We start from the raw sequence: 22,216 nt of genomic DNA, 5'->3' as shown, positions 1-22,216 counted from the left end.
GTCCTGAATAATTGTGCGTGCAGGGCTTTGGGGGGCAGGGAGAAGTTTATGTTGTATTAGGCGAGGTGGATTTGGAGTAATTTCAGATAGAAAACTTTTGAGGATGGGGGAAGGGGGCGTGAGGATTCTCAACCGAAAATAGTGATCTCTGAAATACGGTCTCGAATAGTGAAAATTTTCTTAGATTTTTTTTTTTGTACTTTAATACTAAATCGTTGGTAGAGGGAGAAAAGGAAAGCCAAAGCAACCCTAACGACAACCCACAGCTAATCCAGTTTGATTTAAAAGCCCAGCGTTTTGTCGTGCCGCGTCCGGCGCCTGCTTTAACGGTCAGAGAAGTGCATATTTTGTACCGGAGCTCGCAGGGTCGGCGTGGCCGCGGTCCCGCAGCCCGATGCTGGCGGGGATGTCGGGCTCTCACCGGGCTCATCAAGAAGATTGAAGCATGTGGTTTTTATTAACATCGAGCCGCTTAGGATTTGCCAGACTCTTAACCTCGCGGAGCCGTATTAGTGTGTGTGTGTGTCTCTGTAGAGGCCCAGGGTTCAAAGGGCTTTGTTTGGTAGGGGGAGGTAAGTGGGCTTCCGCTCCTTGATGATGTGTCTGTACAATGGGGGGGAGGGGAGACAGAGATTGACTCTTGGTTTTGTTTGGGCCAAACGCCAAGTGTCTGGGTCACACGCATTTTATCTAAATAGATTCAGCGCTGCTGTCTGGAAACGGACTGCTGAAAGTTAACTTTAGGATCAACTCCACCACAGCAACCAGACTCTTCCCTTCAGTCTCTCTAGGGAGGAGGGTGTGGTTTGCTTTTTTTTTTCTTCCCCCTTCCCTTCTGAATTTTCTTTGAGGGATGTGTATCTGGTGACCTCCAACTTCAATACTAGTATTTCCCACTAAGTTTGTTTTTTAAAAAAAACTTGTGTGTGCAGACGATTGTTTGTGTGAATATAATATGCATGTGTATACCTGTTGGGCTGTACGTGTAGACATTTTTCTAGCTTGTTTTGGGTTTTTTTGTTTGCTTTTTCGCCTCTCTTCCCCCTCTTCCCCCCCCCCCCCCCTTCGAAATACAATGACAGCTGATCCCTTGGCAAGGGCATAGGACAGGCATAGATGGGAAAGGCTGTTCAACCAACAGCAGCCCTGACCCCGCCGGGGGGCTGCTGACTGCGCCGTACATCGGGGCACACACACCAGCCTATGTATTATTCACACCTTGGTTTCTGATTAATACTCGGGGAGGAAAGATTCGTCCTTTCCCTTTGTACGGTCCCCGCAGCCGTCCCCCCCCTGCTTTCCCCAGCCTCCTCCCCGTCACCCCCCGGGCCCCGTTTCTTTTCACCAAGCCCTTCCAAGCGCGGTCTTTGCATCGCTATTTATACCTGGGAAGCTCTTACGAACACGACTAATCCCCGGCTTTTGAAGCCCTATAACGCTTTTCATGGCCAGTCCTGATATTTGTAATTAAATTTGTGTGATTGATGCCCGCCCTCCCTATTTCCTTAGCAAGCACTCGTACTGCCGGTGCTTGACACGGTGTTCTCTGCCGCCTGCCCTGACTGAGGAGGGCAGGAAGGGGTGAAGTCTGTGCCCTCCACCCCCCCTCCCCCACGGGCCGAGCCGAGCCATGCTGTTGAGGTGGGTTGTGGTAACACCCCCACCCCGGTGAGCGGTGGAGTAGTTTCTCGCTCGAAGTGTTTGTCGGTTCTGTCCCAAAGCGTAACTCCCGGTAGGTCTGTGTAATCCGGTGCTGCTGTTCCGTGGTGTTTCGGCACCTCGGCTGCTACCACAAGACCTCGTCATCGCCAAGCGCGCGAGAGCCTGGTGGTTCTGTGGTGGATGCCCCTGGTGTGGATACCCCAGTACCCTGGGGGTGGTGCAACCGTGGCTGTCCCTAGGTGCGGGAATGGGGAGTAGTCTTCCTGTATGTGTTTATGGCCTTTTTTCCTTTCATTGAATTTTGGTGGGTAGGAAGCTCATGGCACCAGTGACAGGACTGCCACGCTGTCATCAGTGCCTCTGCAGAAATGCTAGTGCCACGCACCCGCTTTGTCGTTGGCATCCTGGATTTTGAAAAACGTCTTGTACTCGACAAAGATTTTATAATTAGTCAGGAACTGTAGTTTTCAGTAAATGTTCAGAAAATGGAACCATACCTGCCCTTACTGTGGGTGAGCATGTAGTTCAGCCATGAGTCAGAGGAAATGCTTTTTATTGTAAGCTTAGTGTTGACAAAATGCCTCATCTTCACCACAGTCAAAAGTGGAATGCTGAATATGTGCTATCTAGGCAGACAGAAAGAAGGAGGATATAGACAGTCGATACTTTGAGGTTTCCTACCTAACTTCATACTGGAAGTACTATATCTGGAGTTACCAGAGTGCTTTATCCTTCATGTCCATTACTACTCCTTAATTCAGAGCATTAATACTGCTATGTGTGGTCTATTTGTGTTAGTGGTTGAGCTGGATATAGTACTTCTGGAAGGGAGGCCAAAAATTCTTCCGAAACTTTCAGCAAGCTTAATGTGAAATATTTTTATTGTGTGAAACTAAAAATGAGGAAGGTTGTTTTGAACAGACTCCTGAAAAGATACTTAGATGCAGGTGACTTGGATCTTGTTGACCAAGGCTTAACATGGGCCGGTGGTATCTAAATAATGGACACTAAGTTTACTTTAAGTATTTTGAGTTACATAGCACCTTAGGTGCTGTAGTTGCAGGAGATCTTAATGTTAGGGTAATTTATGATCAGCCTAACAGGCTGAACATGAGCTCCATTATGATTTTTTTTTTTGGCCGAGTAAAAGCTGTGAGGCAGTGTTTATCTCTATAAACGGCAACAATGAGCCATTACTGGACTACTGTGTCCAGTTCTGGTGTCTGTGCATGTAAAGGGATGCTGACAATTTGGAAAGGGTTCAGAGAAAAGCTGCAGAAATAATTAGACATCTGGAAACTGGTTTTTATGGAGTGAGGTAAACCAAATAGGTTGAGCTGTTTATCAGGAAATGTCGAGATACTTGTATCAGATTATAACTATCCATGCAAGGAGAGGAAAGGAGATTGTTAGCAGACAGGGTAAAGCAAGATTCAGTGACTGGAATTTGAAACTGGATGTTCTCACATTGGAAATAAGGCACATTCTTTAGTATATGAATGTAGCTGAAGAGTATGGAATTGATTATGTCTCTTCAAAACTTGTAGAAGTCTAAAAGCTGTAACTAAATGTTAGGTAGGAAATAAAGGTTTGACATGGAAGGCCAGACCAGAGATTTTATTAATATCCTTTGAGGCCTTGCCACATGTGAATGGCATCACTAAATCCTTATGCTTCCTCAGGAAAAAAAATTAAACTATTAAGTCCAAGCTATGCTTGCAAAGTATCTTTTATTCTCTACAAACCCAATTAAATCCTGTGTGCTGTCTTGAAAGATATTTAAAAAGTAGGTATTGGAATGATCAGATTAATCTCATTTACGTGGTAATAATTGGATGCATTTCAAATTGGTTAAGAAGTTTCCTAATATTCACTGTGATGTTAGTAAATAGGCTTCGCATGACGTTGATTTCTTCTTGAGATGACATGCTATGATTCTTTAACCTTTACAAACAATCTGCTGGCTGCAAGGGTATTACCTGTCTTGAATGAATGTTGTAAATCACTCCCAGAATCTTAAAAAGGCAAATTTATCTGGTGCATGTATAAATGACTGAGTATGCTTTTGGAAATTTGTTTTTAAAGAGTTTTCCCTTCTCAGGTGTTCTGTTTCTCAGTTTGCCTCTGCAGAATTTGCTCCGTGCACAGGTGTGCTGAGAGTGCTTAAGAGGACTGATTAGTACCAGCTGACACAATACATGGTTCTGTATCCCATGATACTGGACTGTTAGTTGGCTGCATGGACCTTTCATTTAATCCCTGGCCACAGCTAAAGCTGCTTTTTAGTATTACTGCAATAGTGTTTTAAATGCAATAAAAAAAAAAATGTGTGGAGAAAATAACATGTTATTTGCCTCAATCCTGTGACCTGCAAAATGCGAATGAAAATATATTCTATTACATCAAATAGTAGTTAATATGGATACAACAAATACTTGAAAACTTAGAATGTCTATGATGAATAGTTTCAAATACAGAAATTTTTTTTTTGGTAAATAACAAAATACGTGCTGCGGAAAGATCAGATAACTGTACTTTGGATTCTTTCCTAGGTTCTTCCTTTGTCTATCAGTGTATTGGGTCTAGTTATTTACTGCTGAAATCAATGAGTGCATAGCATTGATTATAGCTGGAACAAATCTGAACAGTATTTGAGCAACAAGAAACCTTAATTTTATGAATTCTTATTCCCATTTAATGTAAAGCAGATATGTGCATCTTAAGTTGTATGGAACTAGTAGTTCAAGGTTAATGGGAATTCATGGGTTTTGTAAGGTTGTGACCTTGGACCATGAAAATGATAACGATTGAATATTATTTCAAAATGTTATATTTCTTAGTTTGCTATGATGGCTTAGTGTTTTGCAGTATAGATCTGTTTTAATAGAAATAATTTCCTTGACTCATTTATTTATTTATTTATTTTTCAGGAAAAGAAATGGAGCAAGTTCAGTTAACTGTCCAGTCTAATGTCTTACTTACAAATACTTATTTTGAATTGAGAAAATGACTGCAAATATAGAAGAAAATACAGGTTGTTGGAAAAGAATACCTGTCAAAAAGTAAAACATCCAGTAGTTAATTTGGAAGTAGTATAAAATACATATAACTGTTATGGTGTGATTCTGGAGTGGAGCTAACTCTATAGCACGCAGGTAGCCCTCCAAGGAGTGTATGGGGGAAAGCAGCTTTCTGTTTTCCTAAATTATGGAATTTTTTTGGAAGATGTGGACATGGATTTTGAGCCTAGTCATGGTTTCATCGGGATTTCACAGTGACAACAGCCTTTCATATAGTTCTCAAGGTAGGGGTCAAACCTCTAGCTGAAAAGAAGCATAGATTTTTGCATTGCATTTGGGTAATATTTTCTAAACCACATTTATATAATTCATAAGTTCATATGGACTCCGCTCTTAGTTTTATCATGATTCATTGTCATGGAAGTTTAAATACAGCAAATCTGATTAACTTGTTGTTTTAATTTGGTTTTGTCTCCTTTTAACTGTAGGAAAGACTTGCAAATTAAACCTAGTAAAATGTTGTATTTGATAATACTTTAGAGACTTGCTGTAACATCATTAACGTGTTTTTAAACTAGGAAGGATCTAATCTTACTTTGATACTTTAATGTTTATAGGTTTTTAATGAAATGAAGAGCAGTTGTGTTTTTACAATATTGTACTTTTTATTACTATTGTTTTTAATTTTGCAGGTGGATCTAATAACTTTTGTCTTTGAATGATATCACTGGGAAGAATATGTCCTCCTTAGGTAGAATTTAGCCCCAAATGTTTACATGCTTTGGGTAAATAGGAAAAAGATATGTAATAAAAACCTTTTGTATTTGCAGTGATATCAGGTTAATAGGAAACTGAATATGTATTCTTGAGTTAGAAAGAAAGAAAATAATGGTTTATTTAGTAAAACTCTCAATCTTGCATTTATCTGAAAATTACTTACTCATTAGGGTGATGAGATTTAGCCAAATATGGTTTATATTTATACTACTACTTGTTGTTTCCTGTTATATTTTCTTCTCTTCTATGCCCGCTCCCTGGATTGTCTTACCTTGTGATTACAAAGAGGAATTCCTGTCTTACCTTGAACACTACCAGCTAACAATCCCAATAAGGGTTGATCAAAATGGAGCCTTCCTCAGCTTTACTGTGAAAAATGCTAAACCTTCAAGGAGGAGGAGAAGTACAGACCCTTATGACCAAGAACTGGCAGCATCTAAATTATTTTTTAAACTTTCTGCCTATGGCAAGCACTTTCATTTAAACCTGACTCTCAATACAGATTTGGTGTCTAGACATTTTACAGTAGAATACTGGGGGAAAGATGGACCTCAGTGGAAGCACGATTTTTTAGACCACTGTCATTACACAGGATATTTGCAAGACCAACACAGTACAACTAAAGTGGCCTTAAGCAACTGCAATGGTCTGGTAAGTGCACATTGCATGTTCTAGTATAATAGTGTGCTTGTCTCTTTTTAAATTACAGAAGAACTACTTAATTGGCATATTTTTCAGTTCTTTGAGTCCCTGTTAGAAGCGAGTAGATGGGAAGGTGCAAAAAAACCCTAAAACCTGGCCTGGGTCCTGGGGAAAAGTTTTTCAAGATAAATCGTAAGTACGAAGACCCAATTTTGTAGTCCTTTAGCAGGCAACATTTTCAGTGTTTACATTGTCTGCACTAGGGCTGCAAGATTAGGTCTGTGCTGAGATCATTTCAGGTTCTAAAAATGTTACAAACTCAAGGAGGCAGAGAAAAACAGGGGGTCCTTTAGGATGCTAAATCTCTACAGAGAGACATTTATTGAACTGAACATCTGCTTGCTGTTTTTGAGAATTTGGGTTTAGAAACCTTAAGTAACAGAGAAGAGAAATTGCTTGGTGTAGAAATCATCATTGCCATAAATTCAAAGAGTGAAGAAGAGAGTAGATCCTTTGCAAGTACCAGCATCAGAAAGCAATTTACCTTTTTTAGAGATATTTTGTTTACAAACCATAAACAGTTGTGTTTAAAAGTAGGATTAGAAATTCTTATCTCTTTTATTGTTTATCTGATGATCACATGACAGTAGTACTTGCATGGGAAAAAGCTGCATTTATTCCCAACAGAAATTAGAAAACAAATGCAAAAAATTAAACCCCAAAATATTGAGTAATGTAATACTAAAATAGAAAGGCATGACTAGAAGATACTAAATAAAGAGCCTAGTAATCTCTCTAGTAAAAAATATATATATTGTAGTTATTCATTCTGGTTTTAATTATAGTAGAACACTGGTCAATCTTCTTGTTAAGAGTAGACAGATCTAACTAATTGCTAAAGGGAAAAAAAAGATTACACATACTTGCTAAACTAATTCCTATTTATCCTTGGAAGTGTTATTGAATAATGCATCTTGGGATGTTATTTATGAACAAGAACCTGCTGCTTCAGACCTAGATAGGATGCATTATACCCAGCTATTTGTGATGTCCTTGTTACATTCTAGGTTAACATTTTGGAGTACTCTTAAGAATTTAGTGGGAATTTCCAGGGCTAGGTGACACTCTTGAAGAAATGTAGTTAAAATGGTGTTCCATTGAGTGTAATATAGCAGTTTGGTTAATGCAGACTTGCAGATGATAGGTCTGAATGTAGTACAATTTTCAGTTTGATTTTGCAGTTCCTATGTAATAATATTTTTTGTCACAGTTACTTAAGTCTCTTAATATACTAGATCATTTTGCTTTAGAGATCTTTTCAGCTAAAAATACTATGGAGAGCAAATCCCTGCTTTCAGGATTCTCTTCTTTAAAAGAGGCTGCATATTTCTGTCTCCAGAGTTTCTGCCAGTTGAGGCACAGACTGGTTGGCCCCCTTGGATCTTGCAGTCTGTGCCACAGTGCTCCTATTTTGGTTCTTCTCTAACCTTGGCCAGGGAGTGAGCCAAGAAGGCCTGCTCTTGCCTTAGCCAACCCTTGCTTTCCTTTCATGTTAGGAAAACAAGAGTGGGATGAAGTAGGAAAAGAATAATCCATGTTTTCCTATCAGCTTTCTGCATCTTTTGCTCCTCGTGGCACTTCTTTTCTTCAAAGAATTTAGTAGCATGGTAGATGTTGCTTCTAAATGAAGCCCTCTTGAGGCAAAGCAGAATCCTGTTTGTTTGTGGGTTTTGGGTTGTGGTGGGTTTTTGGTTTTTTTTTGTTTGTTTCTGTATTTCAGGCCCTGAGGTGACTTTTAGCAGTCCTATTGCTGCATGTTTTCTCTCTGCCCTCACTCAGCCTATCTGTTTTACTGGAGTGAAGCTGTCACTCTGTGGTTCAAGGTGTCAGTACGTTAACTTGGTCTGTAAGTTAACTTTAATGTGGAGTGCTTCCCAGTTAAATAGTCATCTTTGCTTTTAGCTGTTGTCAGCTCTTCCATATTTCTTCCAGGTATTCCTGGTCTAGATTAAGGCAACCTCAGTTCTCTGGGCACACCATGACTGACACTCTGAGTTGTTGGTTATGCCTCTTACTTGAGACTGCAAGCGTCAGGTGTCCACTGCAACTCCTAGAAAGGCTGTTACAAGTATGTGATGCTTCAGTCATGCTCTGGAAGCAGCAGCAGGGGTGACACAAGGCTCTTTCTCAGAGAGGCAAGGATTCTGCAAAGGGGTGCAGTGGTAGACTGTACTCAATATCATCCTCTACTGTACAGAAATTCTTCTGTCATACAGTGTTGGCAGGGCCTTCCAGAGCACTGAGTGTAGGAGATACCACTCCGTTCAGATAAATCTGTCATGGTTATTTTTAAATGGTGATTCTTACTGACCAATATTTTGGCAGTTGAATCAAGGACTATGCAGAATAGGACTGTCTTAACATCTGTTGCAGAGCCAGTCGTTTTAAGCTGTCAGTAACTCTAAAACAAGTAGTAGCCCAGGGGTCCTCAAACTACTGCATGCGGGCTGGATACGGCCCCCCAGGGTCCTCAATCCGGCCCCCAGTATTAACAGACCCCCCCCGCCCCCCCCCCCCCCCCCAGGGGTTGGGGGGGAAACCAAGCAGCCGAAGATGACTACCTGCCACTTCATCCGCGCCCTGGTCCCCTGTTTAAAAAGTTTGAGGACCCCTCTAGTAGCCTTTAGCATGAGTATTGCTTACAAGCAACAAGCATTCCATTTATACCAGTTGTCCTGTTACTTTGCTATTGCCAAATTTCTTCCCCTTAATGAATATTTTGAGTTATTATATTTAGTTATTCAGTGTGGGCAGGTGAGGCCATTGTTTAATTAACATAAGTTGTATGACTTTGAAGAATACTTGTAGTATCTGAGATGAGTTCTAGCGCAAGGGTTTTCTCTCAGTTTTGTTATAAGAAGTGACCAACAGTCCGTTTCCCTGTCACTATTTCCTGTTTCAGCCTCTCCCTCCATATTTCTCATTACCAAGTGCCCCAGAATTACAGGCTGCTACTTACTGAAGCTTCATTCTAGCAGTTTCCATCTGCTGGGCCCTGATTATGCTATATAAACTGTCTGAAGTTATGAGGAAAGCTCTATAATCTGTAATTCAATTTGCTTCTCCCATCTGAAGTAGGGTAAGGCCCCAGCTAGACAGCCTGACACAAAGATTCCTTTTTACAAATTCAGGGGAACTCTATGTGGATTCACAGATGTGTCTGAGCATGTCAAAATGCTGGATTTATATGCATTATTTATATTATATATATATATGTTAGCAGGAGTTGACAGTCTGTAGTGGGATTGGATAACACAGGACTGCAAACAATCTGTTTTAGATAATAATCTTGGGAATGTTACTTGTAATAACCTACTTGGAGAATTCAGCTTGTTTCTTAAATTCATGGTGTTTTGTCAAAATCTTTTGTTGGTCATTCTTACATCTTAATGATATTTCTTATGCTTTGGAACAGAAGTTTAATGTACAAACTGTTTAAGTTCAATTACAATAGCAAAACTAAAAAAAAAACTAATTCCTTTTAATGCTTCAATAAGACATTATTTCAGTCTTTTGCAACTGAAACTGTTGTGCTCAAATAATAAGTAAGCCAAAAGTGTTTTCTAGAAAGTCAGTTTGGATATAATAGTGTAATTGCCACTGTTAATCAGGCATTGCTGAATGCATATACAATGGAAGCATCTCTAGCCACATGAATTTTCTAAATTCCTGATTAGAATAAATGGTGGTTGTCACCGAAATGGGTATTTCTTATGTACAGAATTTGGAGTGCTTCTTAAAAATCATTCATTTATATTCAACAAGACCGCTTGCATCAGTTAAATATTGGCAGAACAGTTTTGTTTGCAAGCAAAATAATATATGTTAGGTTTAAAATGCTATATATATATATGCAGGGCTTATGTGAAGGGCATATGCAGGGAAAGTTGAATTTCCAGTGTTCATCAAATCATTTGGCTAGCTGCAGCAGCTGACCACATGCATATTCTGACTACTTGGTGACAGGTGAGTTAAATTTATTTGCAGTTCCTCAAATGTTATTAAAACCTTCTTTTTTTTTTTTTTTTTTTTTTTCTTAAACCACCATAGTGTCTGGGAAGATGAGATTATATATTGACTAGGTATAGGAGAGTATCACCAATTTTTCCTAACTTTTTTTACTGTTGCTGGTACCTAAAGGAACTGTGATGATAGTTTGCAGATATTCATAATAGTTTTTGATTATTTTATACACAACTTGTTTAGAGTATTAATGCTACAATTTAGAGCTTGACAATTGTGATGAAAGGGTTGAATGTTTATGGGTAAGAATCGGGAGGAAAGGCCAAAAAGGCAGACCACCCAACCAGAATGAAGAGGCAGATGAAATATTATATAAGCATCTGGGAGAAGTCTCACAATTGCTAGCCCTTGTTCTCGTGGGGGACTTCAACCTACCCGATGTCTGCTTGAAATAAAATACAGCAGAGAGGAAATAGTCTAAGAGGTTCCTGGAGTGTGTGGAAGAGAACTGCCTGACACAGTTGGCAAGTGAACCAGTTAGGGAAGATGCCTCACTGGACCTGTTGTTTGCAAACAGAGAAGGACTTGTGGGTGATGTGATGGTTGGAGGCAGTCTTGGGCACGGCAATCATGAAATGATAGATTTCTATTCTCAGAGAAGGGAGGAGGGATGTTAGCAGTACTGCTGCCTTGGACTTCTGGAGGGCAAATTTTGGCCTGTTTAGGGGCCTGGTTGACAGTGTCCCTTGGGAGACAGTCCTGAAGGGCCGAGGGAGGGGTCCAGAAAGGGTGGACATTTTTCAAGAAGGAAGTCTTAAAGGCACAGGCTGTCCCCATGTGCCAAAAGATGAGCCAGTAGGGAAGGCCACTGGCCTGTATGAACAGAGAGCTTGAGCTGGAATCCAGGAGAAAAAAAAACAACCAACCAAAAAAAAAACCCAAAACCAAAAGAGAGTTTATGACCTTTGGGAGAAGGGGCAGGCAACAGATGTTGTGAGGTTATACAGGGAGAAAATTAGAAGGGCCAAAGCCCAGCTAGAACTTAATTTGGCCACTGCCGTAAAAGACAATAAAAAATATTTCTGGAAGTACACTGACAAAAAAGGAGGGCCAAGGAGAATCTGCATCCTTTATGAGATGTGAGGGGGAAACATAGTGACAAAGGATGAGGAAAAGGTTGAGGTACTTAATGCTTTCTTTGCTTCTGTCTTTAATAGTAAGGACCATTTACCCTCAGGGTAACCAGCCTGCTGAGCTGGAAGACAGGGAGCAGAATGAAGCCCCCATAATCCGAGGGGGAATGGTTAGTGACCTGCTACGCCTCTTAGACATGCACAAGTCTAATGGGACCAGATGAGATCCTCCCAAGGGTACTGAGGGAGCTAGTGGAGGAGCATGCCAAGCCACTCTTCATCATTTATCAACAGTCCTGGCAAACTGGGGAGGTCCCAGAAGAATGGAGGTTAGCCAGTGTGATGCCCATGTACAAGAAGGGCCAGAAGGAGGATCCTGGAAACTACAGGACTGTCAGTCTGACCTCTGTGCTGGGGAAGGTTATGGAGCAGATCAAGTGCCATCACATAGCATGTGCAGGACAACTGGGGGATCAGGCCCAGCCAGTGTGGTTTTATGAAAGGCAAGTCCTGCTTGACTAACCTGATCTCCTTTTATGACAAGGTGATGCACCTAGTGGATGAGGGAAAGGCGGTGGATGTTGTCTTCCTGGACCTTAGTAAAGCCTTTGACGCTGTCTCCCAGAGCATTCTCCTGGAGAAACTGGCTGCTCATGGCTTGGAAGGGAAGGCTCTTTGTTGGGTAAAAAGCTGGCTGGATTGCTGATCCCAAAGAGTTGTGGTGAATGGAGTTACATCCAGGTAGCAACCAGTCCCAAGTGGTGTTCCCCAGGGCTCAGTATTGGGGCCAGTCCTGTTTAATATCTTTATCAACAATTTGGAAAAGGGGATCAAGTGCATCCTCAGTAAGTTTGCAGACGACACCAAGTTGAGTGGGTGTGTTGATCTGCTTAAGGGTAGGAAGGCTCTGCAGAGGGATCTGGACAGGCTGGATTGATGGACCAAGGCCAATTGTATGAGGATCAACAAGGCTTAAGTGCCAGGTCCTGCACTTGGGTCACAACAGCCCCATGCGATGCTACAGGCTAGTGGAAGAGTGGCTGGAAAGCTGCCTGTCAGAAAAGGACCCTGGGGGTGCTGGTTGACAGCCAGCTGAACATGAGCCAGCAGTGTGCCCAGGTGGCCAAGGCAGCCATCAGCATCCTAGCTTGTATCCAAATAGTGTGGCCAGCAGGACTAGGGAAGTGATTGTCCCTTTTTACTCAGTACTTGTGAGGCTGCACCTCGAATACTGTGTTCAGTTTTGGGCCCCTCACTACAAGACAGACATTGAGGTGTTGGAGCATGTCCAAAGAAGAACAACGAAGCTGGTGGAGGGTCTAGAGAACAAGTTTTATGAGGAGTGGCTGAGGGAACTGGGGTTGTTTAGCCTGGAGAAAAGGAGGCTGAGGGGAGACTTTATCACTCTTTACAACTACTTGAAAAGAGGTTCTAGGTATGTGGGGGTGTATTTGTTTTCCCAAGTAAAAAGTAATAGGATGAGAGGAAATGGCCTTAAGTTGTGCCAGGGGAGGTTTGGATTGGATATTAGGAGAAGTTTCTTTACTGAAAGGGTGGTGAAGCATTGGAACAGGCTGCCCAGGGAGGTGGCAGAATTGCCATCCCTGGAGTTGTTTACAAGATGTGTAGATGTGGTGCTTGGGGACATGGTTTAGTGATGGACTTGGCAGTGCTAGGTTAACAGTTGGACTTGATCTTAAGGGTTTTTTCCAACTTTAAATGATTCTGCTGAAATCTTTTTATTCCCAGACTCAAGAACCACAGGCAGTTGATGTAGAAAGCAGCAGCAGGAGAGCTTTGGCCATGAGTACAATGATAAGCCCTGATTTCAGAAACTTTTTTGGGATATTTAGAGGAAATATGGAGCAAGTGGTCTTATGGCTAATCACAGAGGTCTCATTGGAGGTGAAAAAAAACAAACCAAACCCCAAACATAAACCTTTAAAGAAAGGCTTATGCATAGTACTTGCTTTACATATCAAAGTTGTGGTAGAAATTTATGATTCACCCAATGGGTATGTGATTGCAAAAGTTTCTGCTTCCAGTCTCCTACCTCATCAGTAGGTCTTTTTCCTGGTGTAGAAAGCTTATACATTCAGAACATTCAGTCTGTCTTGGCTTCTTCCACAATATTTTTGTAGCTGAAAGGATACCCAAACTGGATTATCTGCTAAAATTCAGTTTTAATTGCTGAAAGTTCAGGAGATTGCATAGCTGGCCTGAAATCTTCCCTTTCTTCCCTAAACCACTTCATGTTTGGAAGAAGCTGAGTTCACAAATATGAAAGTTATGAGAACAGAATATTTACTGTTCTGCACTGCATTATGAAGAAAAAAAATACATTCATTTGTTATGGAGAATGAGGTATGGTACATGGTCTGCAACAACTTGGGTTTGCAAAAGGTTTGTGGTGAGACCTTTTAAGGAGTAAATGCTTTGTAGAGAGTGTAGCCTATGTTAACATTAATAATTTGATTTTTAATAACTAGCTATAGTTTTGGAATTAAGCATCTGGATGTAAAATGCTAATGGTTTCCCTGAATATATTTTCTAGAATTAATCCTTCATGTGGTTTTTCTTTGATGCAGTATGTGTCATTAAGCATCTACTGGTATGGCATCATAGAGGGATATTGGACTCGCCCTTTGAGCAAAGCCATTTTGGCTTGGTGTCACTTTTAACAGATAGGAATCACGTAGTTTTGGAACATCTCTGTGAATGGATTTTGTCATATATCAAGAATGTATCTACTTTCTTACCACATCTACCAAAAATGATAGGAAAGAACTCCAGAAATAAGACAATGATATTTTAATTCTTTTCTCATTGTGTCGCTTTTAGCCGCTTACTCCTGCTCCCAGTAAAGTCAGTGGAGGAGGGCTGGCTCGTGCATTGTTTTCTGTGTTGGCTTATAGCTGTGGATTTTTTTCATAGAAATAAATTAAAATCAAATGTTATTTAAAATTAAGCTTTTTAATAGGAGTTTTATACTGTGTTTTGCAAGTTTTTATTTTCTTTTCTCCTTTAAGCATGGAGTCATTGCTACAGAAGATGAAGAGTATTTTATTGAGCCTTTAAGGAATATAACAACAAATTCTAGTAATTTTGAGAATGGTCATCCTCATGTTATATACAAAAAGTCTACCATGCACCAGCAACATCTCTATGATTATGGTCACTGTGGAGTCTCAGGTGAGTGAATACGAGTGCCATTCTTTGTAAAAAAATTATAACTTACAACTTATTTTAAAATATTTTGCTTGGTTCACGTGTAAGGTACAGTGGAGAATGTAGCAGTAGGAATCCTACTTTTGGGCAGTGCAGTGACTATTGTTGAATAGTAGTTTTTGCTTTTCTTTCAGATTAAGAGTGTAGTGTCTTTTGAAAATTTAAGATACTGGGAGTAAATCTTGTTTTATTTCTGTGCTGTGTACAGTGGTGGCGATGAGCACAGGCTTCCTCAAAATGTGCTATAAATGTAATTCATTCCCCGACTGGAAAGTGTGATTGAGTGACTTACTAAACATTGAGCTGTAATACTTAAGTGTTCAATCTCATTTGAGGAAACTTGATGTGTAATTAACGTGTTAGCATTATGATTAGTAATACATTTGTAACTGGAGTCCACATCTTTCTCATTTAGGGAGGTTTATGGTGTTTTGATACTGGCTTTTGTTTCAGTGGGTTAACATTATTCCATGATAGATGAGTATGTGATTTACAGGAAGGATTATATAGTTTTGATTGAGATGTTTTCCTTGTAAAGCAGTTTTAACTTCCACAAAAACAGTTTAAATACTCTGACATCATTTTTCACTTGCTTAAACTGAAGCTGAAAACCAATTTATTGAGGACAGATTAGAGTAAATCTGATGTTATTTTAGAGTGCTAAAATAATGGGTTTTTTTACATAATAGAAAAATGTTCTAACCTTGTCATTTGTTTATATCTCAGAAATGGCTTGTTCTTAAAAGTTCATTCCTGGACAGTTGTATTCTGTAAGATTCAGTGCACAGGACAGGCTGTCAAATACCAGTCTTAAAATAATATCGCTGTCCATTGATGTAACTTATTTCAGCTTCTTTTGGAGGTTGTAACTTTTACTGGCACCAGCTGACTAAACTTATAGTGCCTACAAAGGCCTGTCCTTGGGAGATGGTTTTTCCTGAGTGTTTCAGTTAACTGCATTTAGACTCTACTTGTAGCAAATGTCAAACTTTATGTAAGTTTGGAAGTGTTATTCTATCTATGTGCTTCTAATGATTGCAAAACAAGTCTCCTAACTACTACTGTCTGCTAACTGTAAAATAAGAGTACTAATGTATGTGGATGCTCCAATTTATGCATTTTACGACAGACATCTGCAAAGCATCCACCTTTTTCTTTAATTTTGTAGGGAATGTTGTCACTTAAGCCTCTTGAAATAAGTGGAAGCATCACGAAACGTAGGACAATGCTATTTTTACCATTATAATATTACTAGAAAAATAAAATGTATTGGCCTCTGTTAGATGTTATCTTTTAGATTAATGCTTAGGAAGTCACTTTCATCCAAGTGAGGATGAAGCAGTGGCAGCTAGTTTGATCATGTTGCATCCAACTGTTCTGGTGGTATCTGTCACATGGATCATAGGTCGATCAGAGCTACGCATCTTGTATGCATTTTCTGTGAAACATGCAGTAATCTTTAGTGGTTTTTTTCTTTGCATATTTGATGCTGCCTTTTTTCTTGGAAGCTCCTGTGCATTTCTTAAACTTTTACATCTGTCACATCCTGAATTCCTTGATTATTGAAATACAAAAGCACTATTTCTTATAAGCCTGAGACTACTCTTATGCTCATTCACCTCAGTTTCTCCTTTTTCAGTTGTTCTGTGTACTACTTCCACTCAATGAAAATTTCTGAAAAACTTTGTTCTTGTCCAAAACTTCAAGGTCTGTCTTTTCCAGATGATGTACTATTTTAATGCTCTCCTGCTGGGTACCAAAACCTTTTAAACTTGTTTTCTGAGCACTGCTTCAGCTTTATCCCAGTGACATGGCATCCAGAGTATCCCCAGAACATCTAAAAAGTAAAAACCATTATTAATTTTCAGTTTTTAGGCCCTAGGACTAAAGCCAGGTTTACAGTAATAACACTTTGCTAGTAGAATAAATCTTTGGGGCATTTGACTGTTTTTGGAAGTTTTGAACACTCAGTTTTGTGGTTGGTTTTTATTTATTTTAAAAAGTCTAAATGCAGTTGTAACAAAACTGTAACTGCATTTTTGTGAGTATATAATTTGGTGGACTTTTAAAAAAAAATAAAAATCTCTACTTTTAGAACACTTTTGCCAGTACAATATGCTGGGAGGAATCTGCTTGTGTAGCTGTGCCACTATTCATGGTCTGGCAAGTTTCCCCTACTGTAATCTAGACTTAAATTTATCATCTACCTGTTCTGTATCAGGGAAGTGGTCAGGATTTTTGAAGTGTTGGTAGAGACAAGGGGAGTGTTATTTCTGACCTTTCTGAGAGAAATAGCAATAATTGGCAAAAAGTGGGTTAGGGAGTTTGGCAAAAGGATGATCAGAACTAGTTGGTATGAGCAAGTAATGGATTACTTCATAGGAAACAGTAGAATTACAGTGGCAAATACAAGAGAAGAATTGGAAAGGCAGAGAAAAATATTTCCCTGTTTGAGAGACAGTTTAGGTTTAGATAAGAATGTGGGATAGAATTGTGGTTGATTTTCATAACCTAAATTAGATGTTTTAAGCAGTTAGACATAAGAATATTTTAAAAATTAAAAATGTGAAACTTAATAGTTCATGTATATATATTGTCATAAAGTTTACTGTGTTTTTGTGAAATATAGCTGAAATGGTCTTTAAGGCCTTGCTAAGAGGTTGAGCACCTTCAAATTCCAATTGCTTCAATGGAATTTGAGGTCTTTCACTGCGTTATCTTGCAGAATGCTTTGTGGGATCAGCTTCTAGAACAGTTAGATTTTATTCATTTATATTCTGTGCAAAACAGTAACATCATCAAGGTGGTTTTCCAAAGAAAGGATGTATCTAAGCCATGGAGTAGGCAGGTATAACTGGGATATTGAATGAAATTTGGTTTATAGCTTACAATTTTAATATTGAAGCAAATATTTAGAGATGGCATGTTAAAATTCTCATTTTGCAACAAATTTTTTATATTATGGACTGCTATCTGTTGTATCCTTGTTTGACTGCATAGTTTACTGAAACACTTATTTTGCCTGATGCCTAATAGCATGCGTTACATTAAGGCTGCAAAATAATTTTTATGATCCATTATTTTTGCATTTGTACCATTTTAAGAAATATGCTTTTCTACTTAAAAGCTGTATGCTTGTATTTGTTCCCAATGTTTAAATTCTGTTTTGTTGGAAGTATGAATAAAATTTCTTTACCTGCTTTGGAGTTGCAAAAATTAAAAAAATAACCCTCAAAACAAAAAAAAACCCAACCCTTGTTACAGATATACAGATTGTGTTTGGATAGGATTGAGAAACAACAAAAATTGAGGTATGAAAGCTGCAAAGTGGCAAATTGTTTAGGGATGGTTCTACTACATGCTGCCTCATGTAGTGGCTTTACTTGCGCCAAATGTATTCTAAAATGAAAAAATGCTTGTAGATACATTATATTGTTATTAATAGTAAGAAAAAGCAGCACATAGTCCTTCACTTTAAAATATTCTCACAGTTGCATCTTAAACAAGTAGTTTTCTATTGTGGTTTGAGATCTTTTTTTATTTGTGTTTGTGTGCTGTGCTCCCTCTCTTCACCTTCCATCCCCACCTAGGATCTTTAGAGGACTGACATAGGAAAACTTAGGTACCATAATTGTGAACTCCATGTCTTTATACATTTGGATTTCTTTTCAGTTGCAAATTTTAAACTCAAACTTCCTGCTTTTGCAATTGTTACTTTGGAGTTAATTATAGTGTTTGTCTGCCTCTTAATTGTTGCTTTCTTTTACTTTCCAATAGCTATGGTTCAATGTTAATGCAAGTTTAAGAGTTTTTTTTAAATCTAGGAATATGGTGGAAAAATGATATAACTTGCTACAGAACTATTTTAGTTAAATATATTGCAAACTTTTATTGACATGTTTTAGCTTTTTAAAGAAAATTGTCTGCATTGTTTAGTGTTTTTAAAGTAAAACAGCATAAGTGTTGATAGATCCTGGAGTGTGAGCCTAAGTACTCAGGATTGTTTTCAACTTTCCCATTACTTTGAGATCAGCTGAAGCTTAAGTTTCTCATCTGATAAGAAAAGGAAAAATTTTTGGTTTTGTGAAGTCTTTTGAGACCTTTGATTGAAAGATGCTATCAAGATGAGTCCATAAGAAATTTTTTTCTCTGAAAGTTTTCTGCATAAGCTCATCAGTTTTCAAATGTTTAGAGTAGATTTGCATATTTGAGTGAAAAATTATGAATGAATGTTGAAGCAGTGTTGCATTTCTAAAGTATTCTTAGCAATCTAAGAGCATCAGAAACCCTCAGACTTTGTTTGGTATTTGGCAATGAACAGTAGATGATTATTTTTTTTAATTTTTACTACTGTAAATGTCAGAAAATTCTAGACATTCCTAAATCGCTACTTGTGAGATTAAAATCTTTGAGCAATTAAAGCAACTTTGAATTTCCTAGATTAGATATGCAAAACAGGAAAAAGCTTGGTATTGATTATAGAATCTTCAACAGGCTTTAATACTTGGTACTATTTTTTTAGAATGGGTGTAATCTTATTCCCATTGCAGAATGAGGATTATTTCATTACTGGCACTTTGTCAACTACCAGGTTTATTTTCATTTTTCAGCTTTTCCAAAATATTTACCTTTTAAAGCCAACACTGTGTACTCAACCATTATGAAACACTGCAATGGTGGGAATGCAGAAACTTTGTATTCCTGGTTTTGACCTGGACATACGCTGTTTGTGGTGTAGTTATTGCCCTTTGAAAATAGTGTGCTTAGTTGAATTGTATAAAGCATTGTTTTTTCACAGAAGGTACTGGTTCTATCTCAACTCATCCTTAGCTGAGCCTGTTTTAGTAAAGGTAAGGATGCATCTCAGGAGTTGTTCACTTGAGCAGTCCTATTGAATCAATTATAAATGTATCTAACTGTTAATGTTCTTATGTTCGTTCATAACGAGCAAAATACCTTAGAAAATTTTGAAATCCTGCTTAAAGCCAGCCTATTTATATACATCAATAAATTTAAGATTGAGATCTGTTTGGGTCTTTGTGAAAAAGGGATGTTCAATACACAAAAATGTCATTTTTTCAGGGATGGTTGGGTTCAATTTTGCTCCGAGAACAGGAATTCAAATTTAAAATAGGTTTGTAGTGTTTGGTTTGCTGATAATTACAGCTATTTGGATTTTTAATAATCAATCTGTTGCATGCAAATTTTTTTTCTATATGTTTTGTGAAACAAGTACAAGAATCAACATATTGGAATTAAACTTTGTGTTATAAATAACTATAGAAATTATCCCATGTCAGGCCATTTAAAACTTCCTGTTACAGTTAATTCATGAGGATAGCTTTCTGAAAAGTAACTTATTTGGCCCAAAACCTTAGGCATGTAAGCATAATTGCTTAAAAATTAGTGTTTCACAGGAGGGAAAAAGCTTTTTTTGGTGCCTTATCAGCGCATTTAATTCCTTAGTATTTTTTGATGTTTAACCTTAATTATGAATTAAGGTAAATTTTGATTTCCAGTTGCTTTTTTTCTAAATATTATAGCTGTCTTGTTCTTATTAAAATTCTGAAATGTGCTTTTGGTTAACTACAATCTTTAGTATTAACATAGATGTGCAGAATCGGATCTGCTAAGAGAAGATGATAATTTGTTATCTTAAGTCAGGTTAAGGAGTTGAGAATATTAGAACTCAAAGTTGGTTTTCCATTATATAAGTTATTTTAAAATAAAATTTAGACAATAAATTTTCCTTTGCCTCAAAGTAATCTTTTTAGAAGCTTGAAGATGATAATCTCAACATAAAACAACTGCATTTGAATGAGTTTTACTAGTGAACCCTCAAGTGTTTAATTATTTTGGTTTCTAGAAGACCTCAGAAGAAGCAGTAAACCTTGGTGGATGAGTGATGCATCTGCTTTTCCAACTTTACTTCCGGTCAATGACACCTTAAGTAGTCATAGTCGACAGAAGAGATCAGTAAGCCTTGAACGGTTTGTGGAAACGCTGGTAGTAGCAGACAAAATGATGGTGGGATACCATGGTCGCAAAGATATTGAGCACTACATTTTGAGTGTAATGAATATTGTAAGTTTCATCCCTCTCTGTGTCCATATCAATATGTATGTTCTGAATTGATAAAGCAACTGTAAAGTATTTTTTTTTATTGGCATGAATAATGCCTTAAAATGTATATTAGCTTGCAGTAATTAATAGTTGAAGTATGGCAAATGTTAGCATTGTGGGGAAAAATCCAGGACTGTTTCTGTCAAGAAATATGCTGTGATCACTTAAATTGTTTGTCTTTGATTTTACATTCATATAATTACATTTAGATTATACAGTTTTATTCTGTTTAAGTTGACAGTCCAAATGCTCCTTTATGCTGGATGGATTATGAAACAAGGTATAAATGTTTTTCACTGAAAAGTATGAAGAAGTTTCATTTTTACTAAATGGTCATTTGTTGGTCCAAAAATAACTTATTCATGTGATAATAATTAATGTCATGAAATTACATTGAGCAGGAAAATAGGTTAATTTTTAAACCATTTAAGGAAGAAGTAGTGTTTCTTCTCTGACTTTGTGCCTTTTCTTATTTTCTGGAGGTCAGGTTGCCAAACTTTATCGTGATTCCAGTCTAGGAAATGTTGTGAATATTATAGTGACACGTTTAATTGTCCTCACTGAAGATCAGGTAAGAGCTGTTGCACTTAAGTTATATCCCTGAAATAAGTGTTATGCTGTTGTGTAATATGGGTTTAATTTAATTGTTGCTTGAAATGGCTGTATCTGAGTATAAAACCTATCTTGTAATCTTTAATCAAGATGGAACAGTTCAAAGGAATATTCCTCACGTCTCATCTCAAAGTTATCAGTTATTTACTTCAGGTGAATATTGATACACCTTTGGGGATGTCAGTTTATTGATAGAAACCACTGCTTCTAATTATAGTCCCATTTTAGTCTTCAAAAGGCTTAACAACTGACCTTGGTAATTTGTTTGGAACATTTCTGGTATGCATGTTGTATTGCAGCCAAACTTGGAGATAAACCACCATGCAGACAAGTCCCTCGATAGCTTCTGTAAGTGGCAGAAATCCATTCTCTCCCACCAAAGTGATGGAAACACCATTCCAGAAAATGGGATTGCCCACCATGATAATGCAGTTCTTATTACTAGGTATGGTCATTAAAAGTATTGTGTTTCTTATTTCTGTAGCTTTCTTGCTCTTTCATTATATATAATATATATGTGCTAGTTTTAAAGTAATAAAGTAATATAAATGGTAGGTAATATTAAGAGGAGGAAAAATAATAGATGGCTTGTCTTAAATATATCAGACTATTAAACTATAGAAAAGAATTTGGAAAAGTAAGATCTACAAATTACTTCTGTTATTTTCACTTCATAATTGCCAATGCAAGGTATTCCAGTAGAACAGATGAATCCTGTTGAATGTTTTATACTTTATTCTTCATAATCTTATGAATTAATTTCAATTATAAAAGTGTAGGAAATGTTATGTCAACCATATATAATGTTTTTAATAAGACATTCAAGCCAGAACCTCAACTATTGTAATAATATCGTTCTGCTGAAACAAGTTCTTGCAGATTCAGGCAATGTGAGAATCTGCTTTGTAGCTGTTTTGATTTATTATGTTTAATTAAGATGAGAACTGTCAGTTTTAATAGTTTCAAAGACTGTATATGTGTGCATTTGCTTCTATT

General features: G+C 37.9%; 1 protein-coding gene across 5 annotated transcripts in view; it reads left to right on the top strand.

Annotated features, from left to right (window-relative positions):
• The window catches only part of LOC102057777 (A disintegrin and metalloproteinase with thrombospondin motifs 6), a 155,247-nt gene that overhangs the window by 539 nt on the left and 132,492 nt on the right, over positions 1 to 22,216 (top strand). For 4 of the 5 annotated variants that reach the window (XR_008730091.1, XM_055698088.1, XM_055698087.1 and 1 more), the window contains 6 exons: positions 4,593 to 4,966; positions 5,746 to 6,110; positions 14,287 to 14,449; positions 20,352 to 20,569; positions 21,096 to 21,179; positions 21,520 to 21,665. Coding sequence is in view for 4 of the 5 variants with exons in the window: in XM_055698088.1 (XP_055554063.1) it covers positions 4,870 to 4,966; positions 5,746 to 6,110; positions 14,287 to 14,449; positions 20,352 to 20,569; positions 21,096 to 21,179; positions 21,520 to 21,665 (1,073 nt within the window). In the remaining variant the exon portion in view is untranslated. The remainder of the gene's footprint in view (positions 1 to 4,592; positions 4,967 to 5,745; positions 6,111 to 14,286; positions 14,450 to 20,351; positions 20,570 to 21,095; positions 21,180 to 21,519; positions 21,666 to 22,216) is intronic. The other variant, XM_055698089.1, reaches the window with a different exon arrangement.

Source organism: Falco cherrug, chromosome W (genome assembly GCF_023634085.1).
Source record: "Falco cherrug isolate bFalChe1 chromosome W, bFalChe1.pri, whole genome shotgun sequence".
Taxonomy (NCBI): Eukaryota; Metazoa; Chordata; class Aves; order Falconiformes; family Falconidae; genus Falco; species Falco cherrug.
The sequence above is the reverse complement of the archived record's forward strand: the minus strand, read 5'-3'. Positions and strand labels throughout refer to the sequence as shown.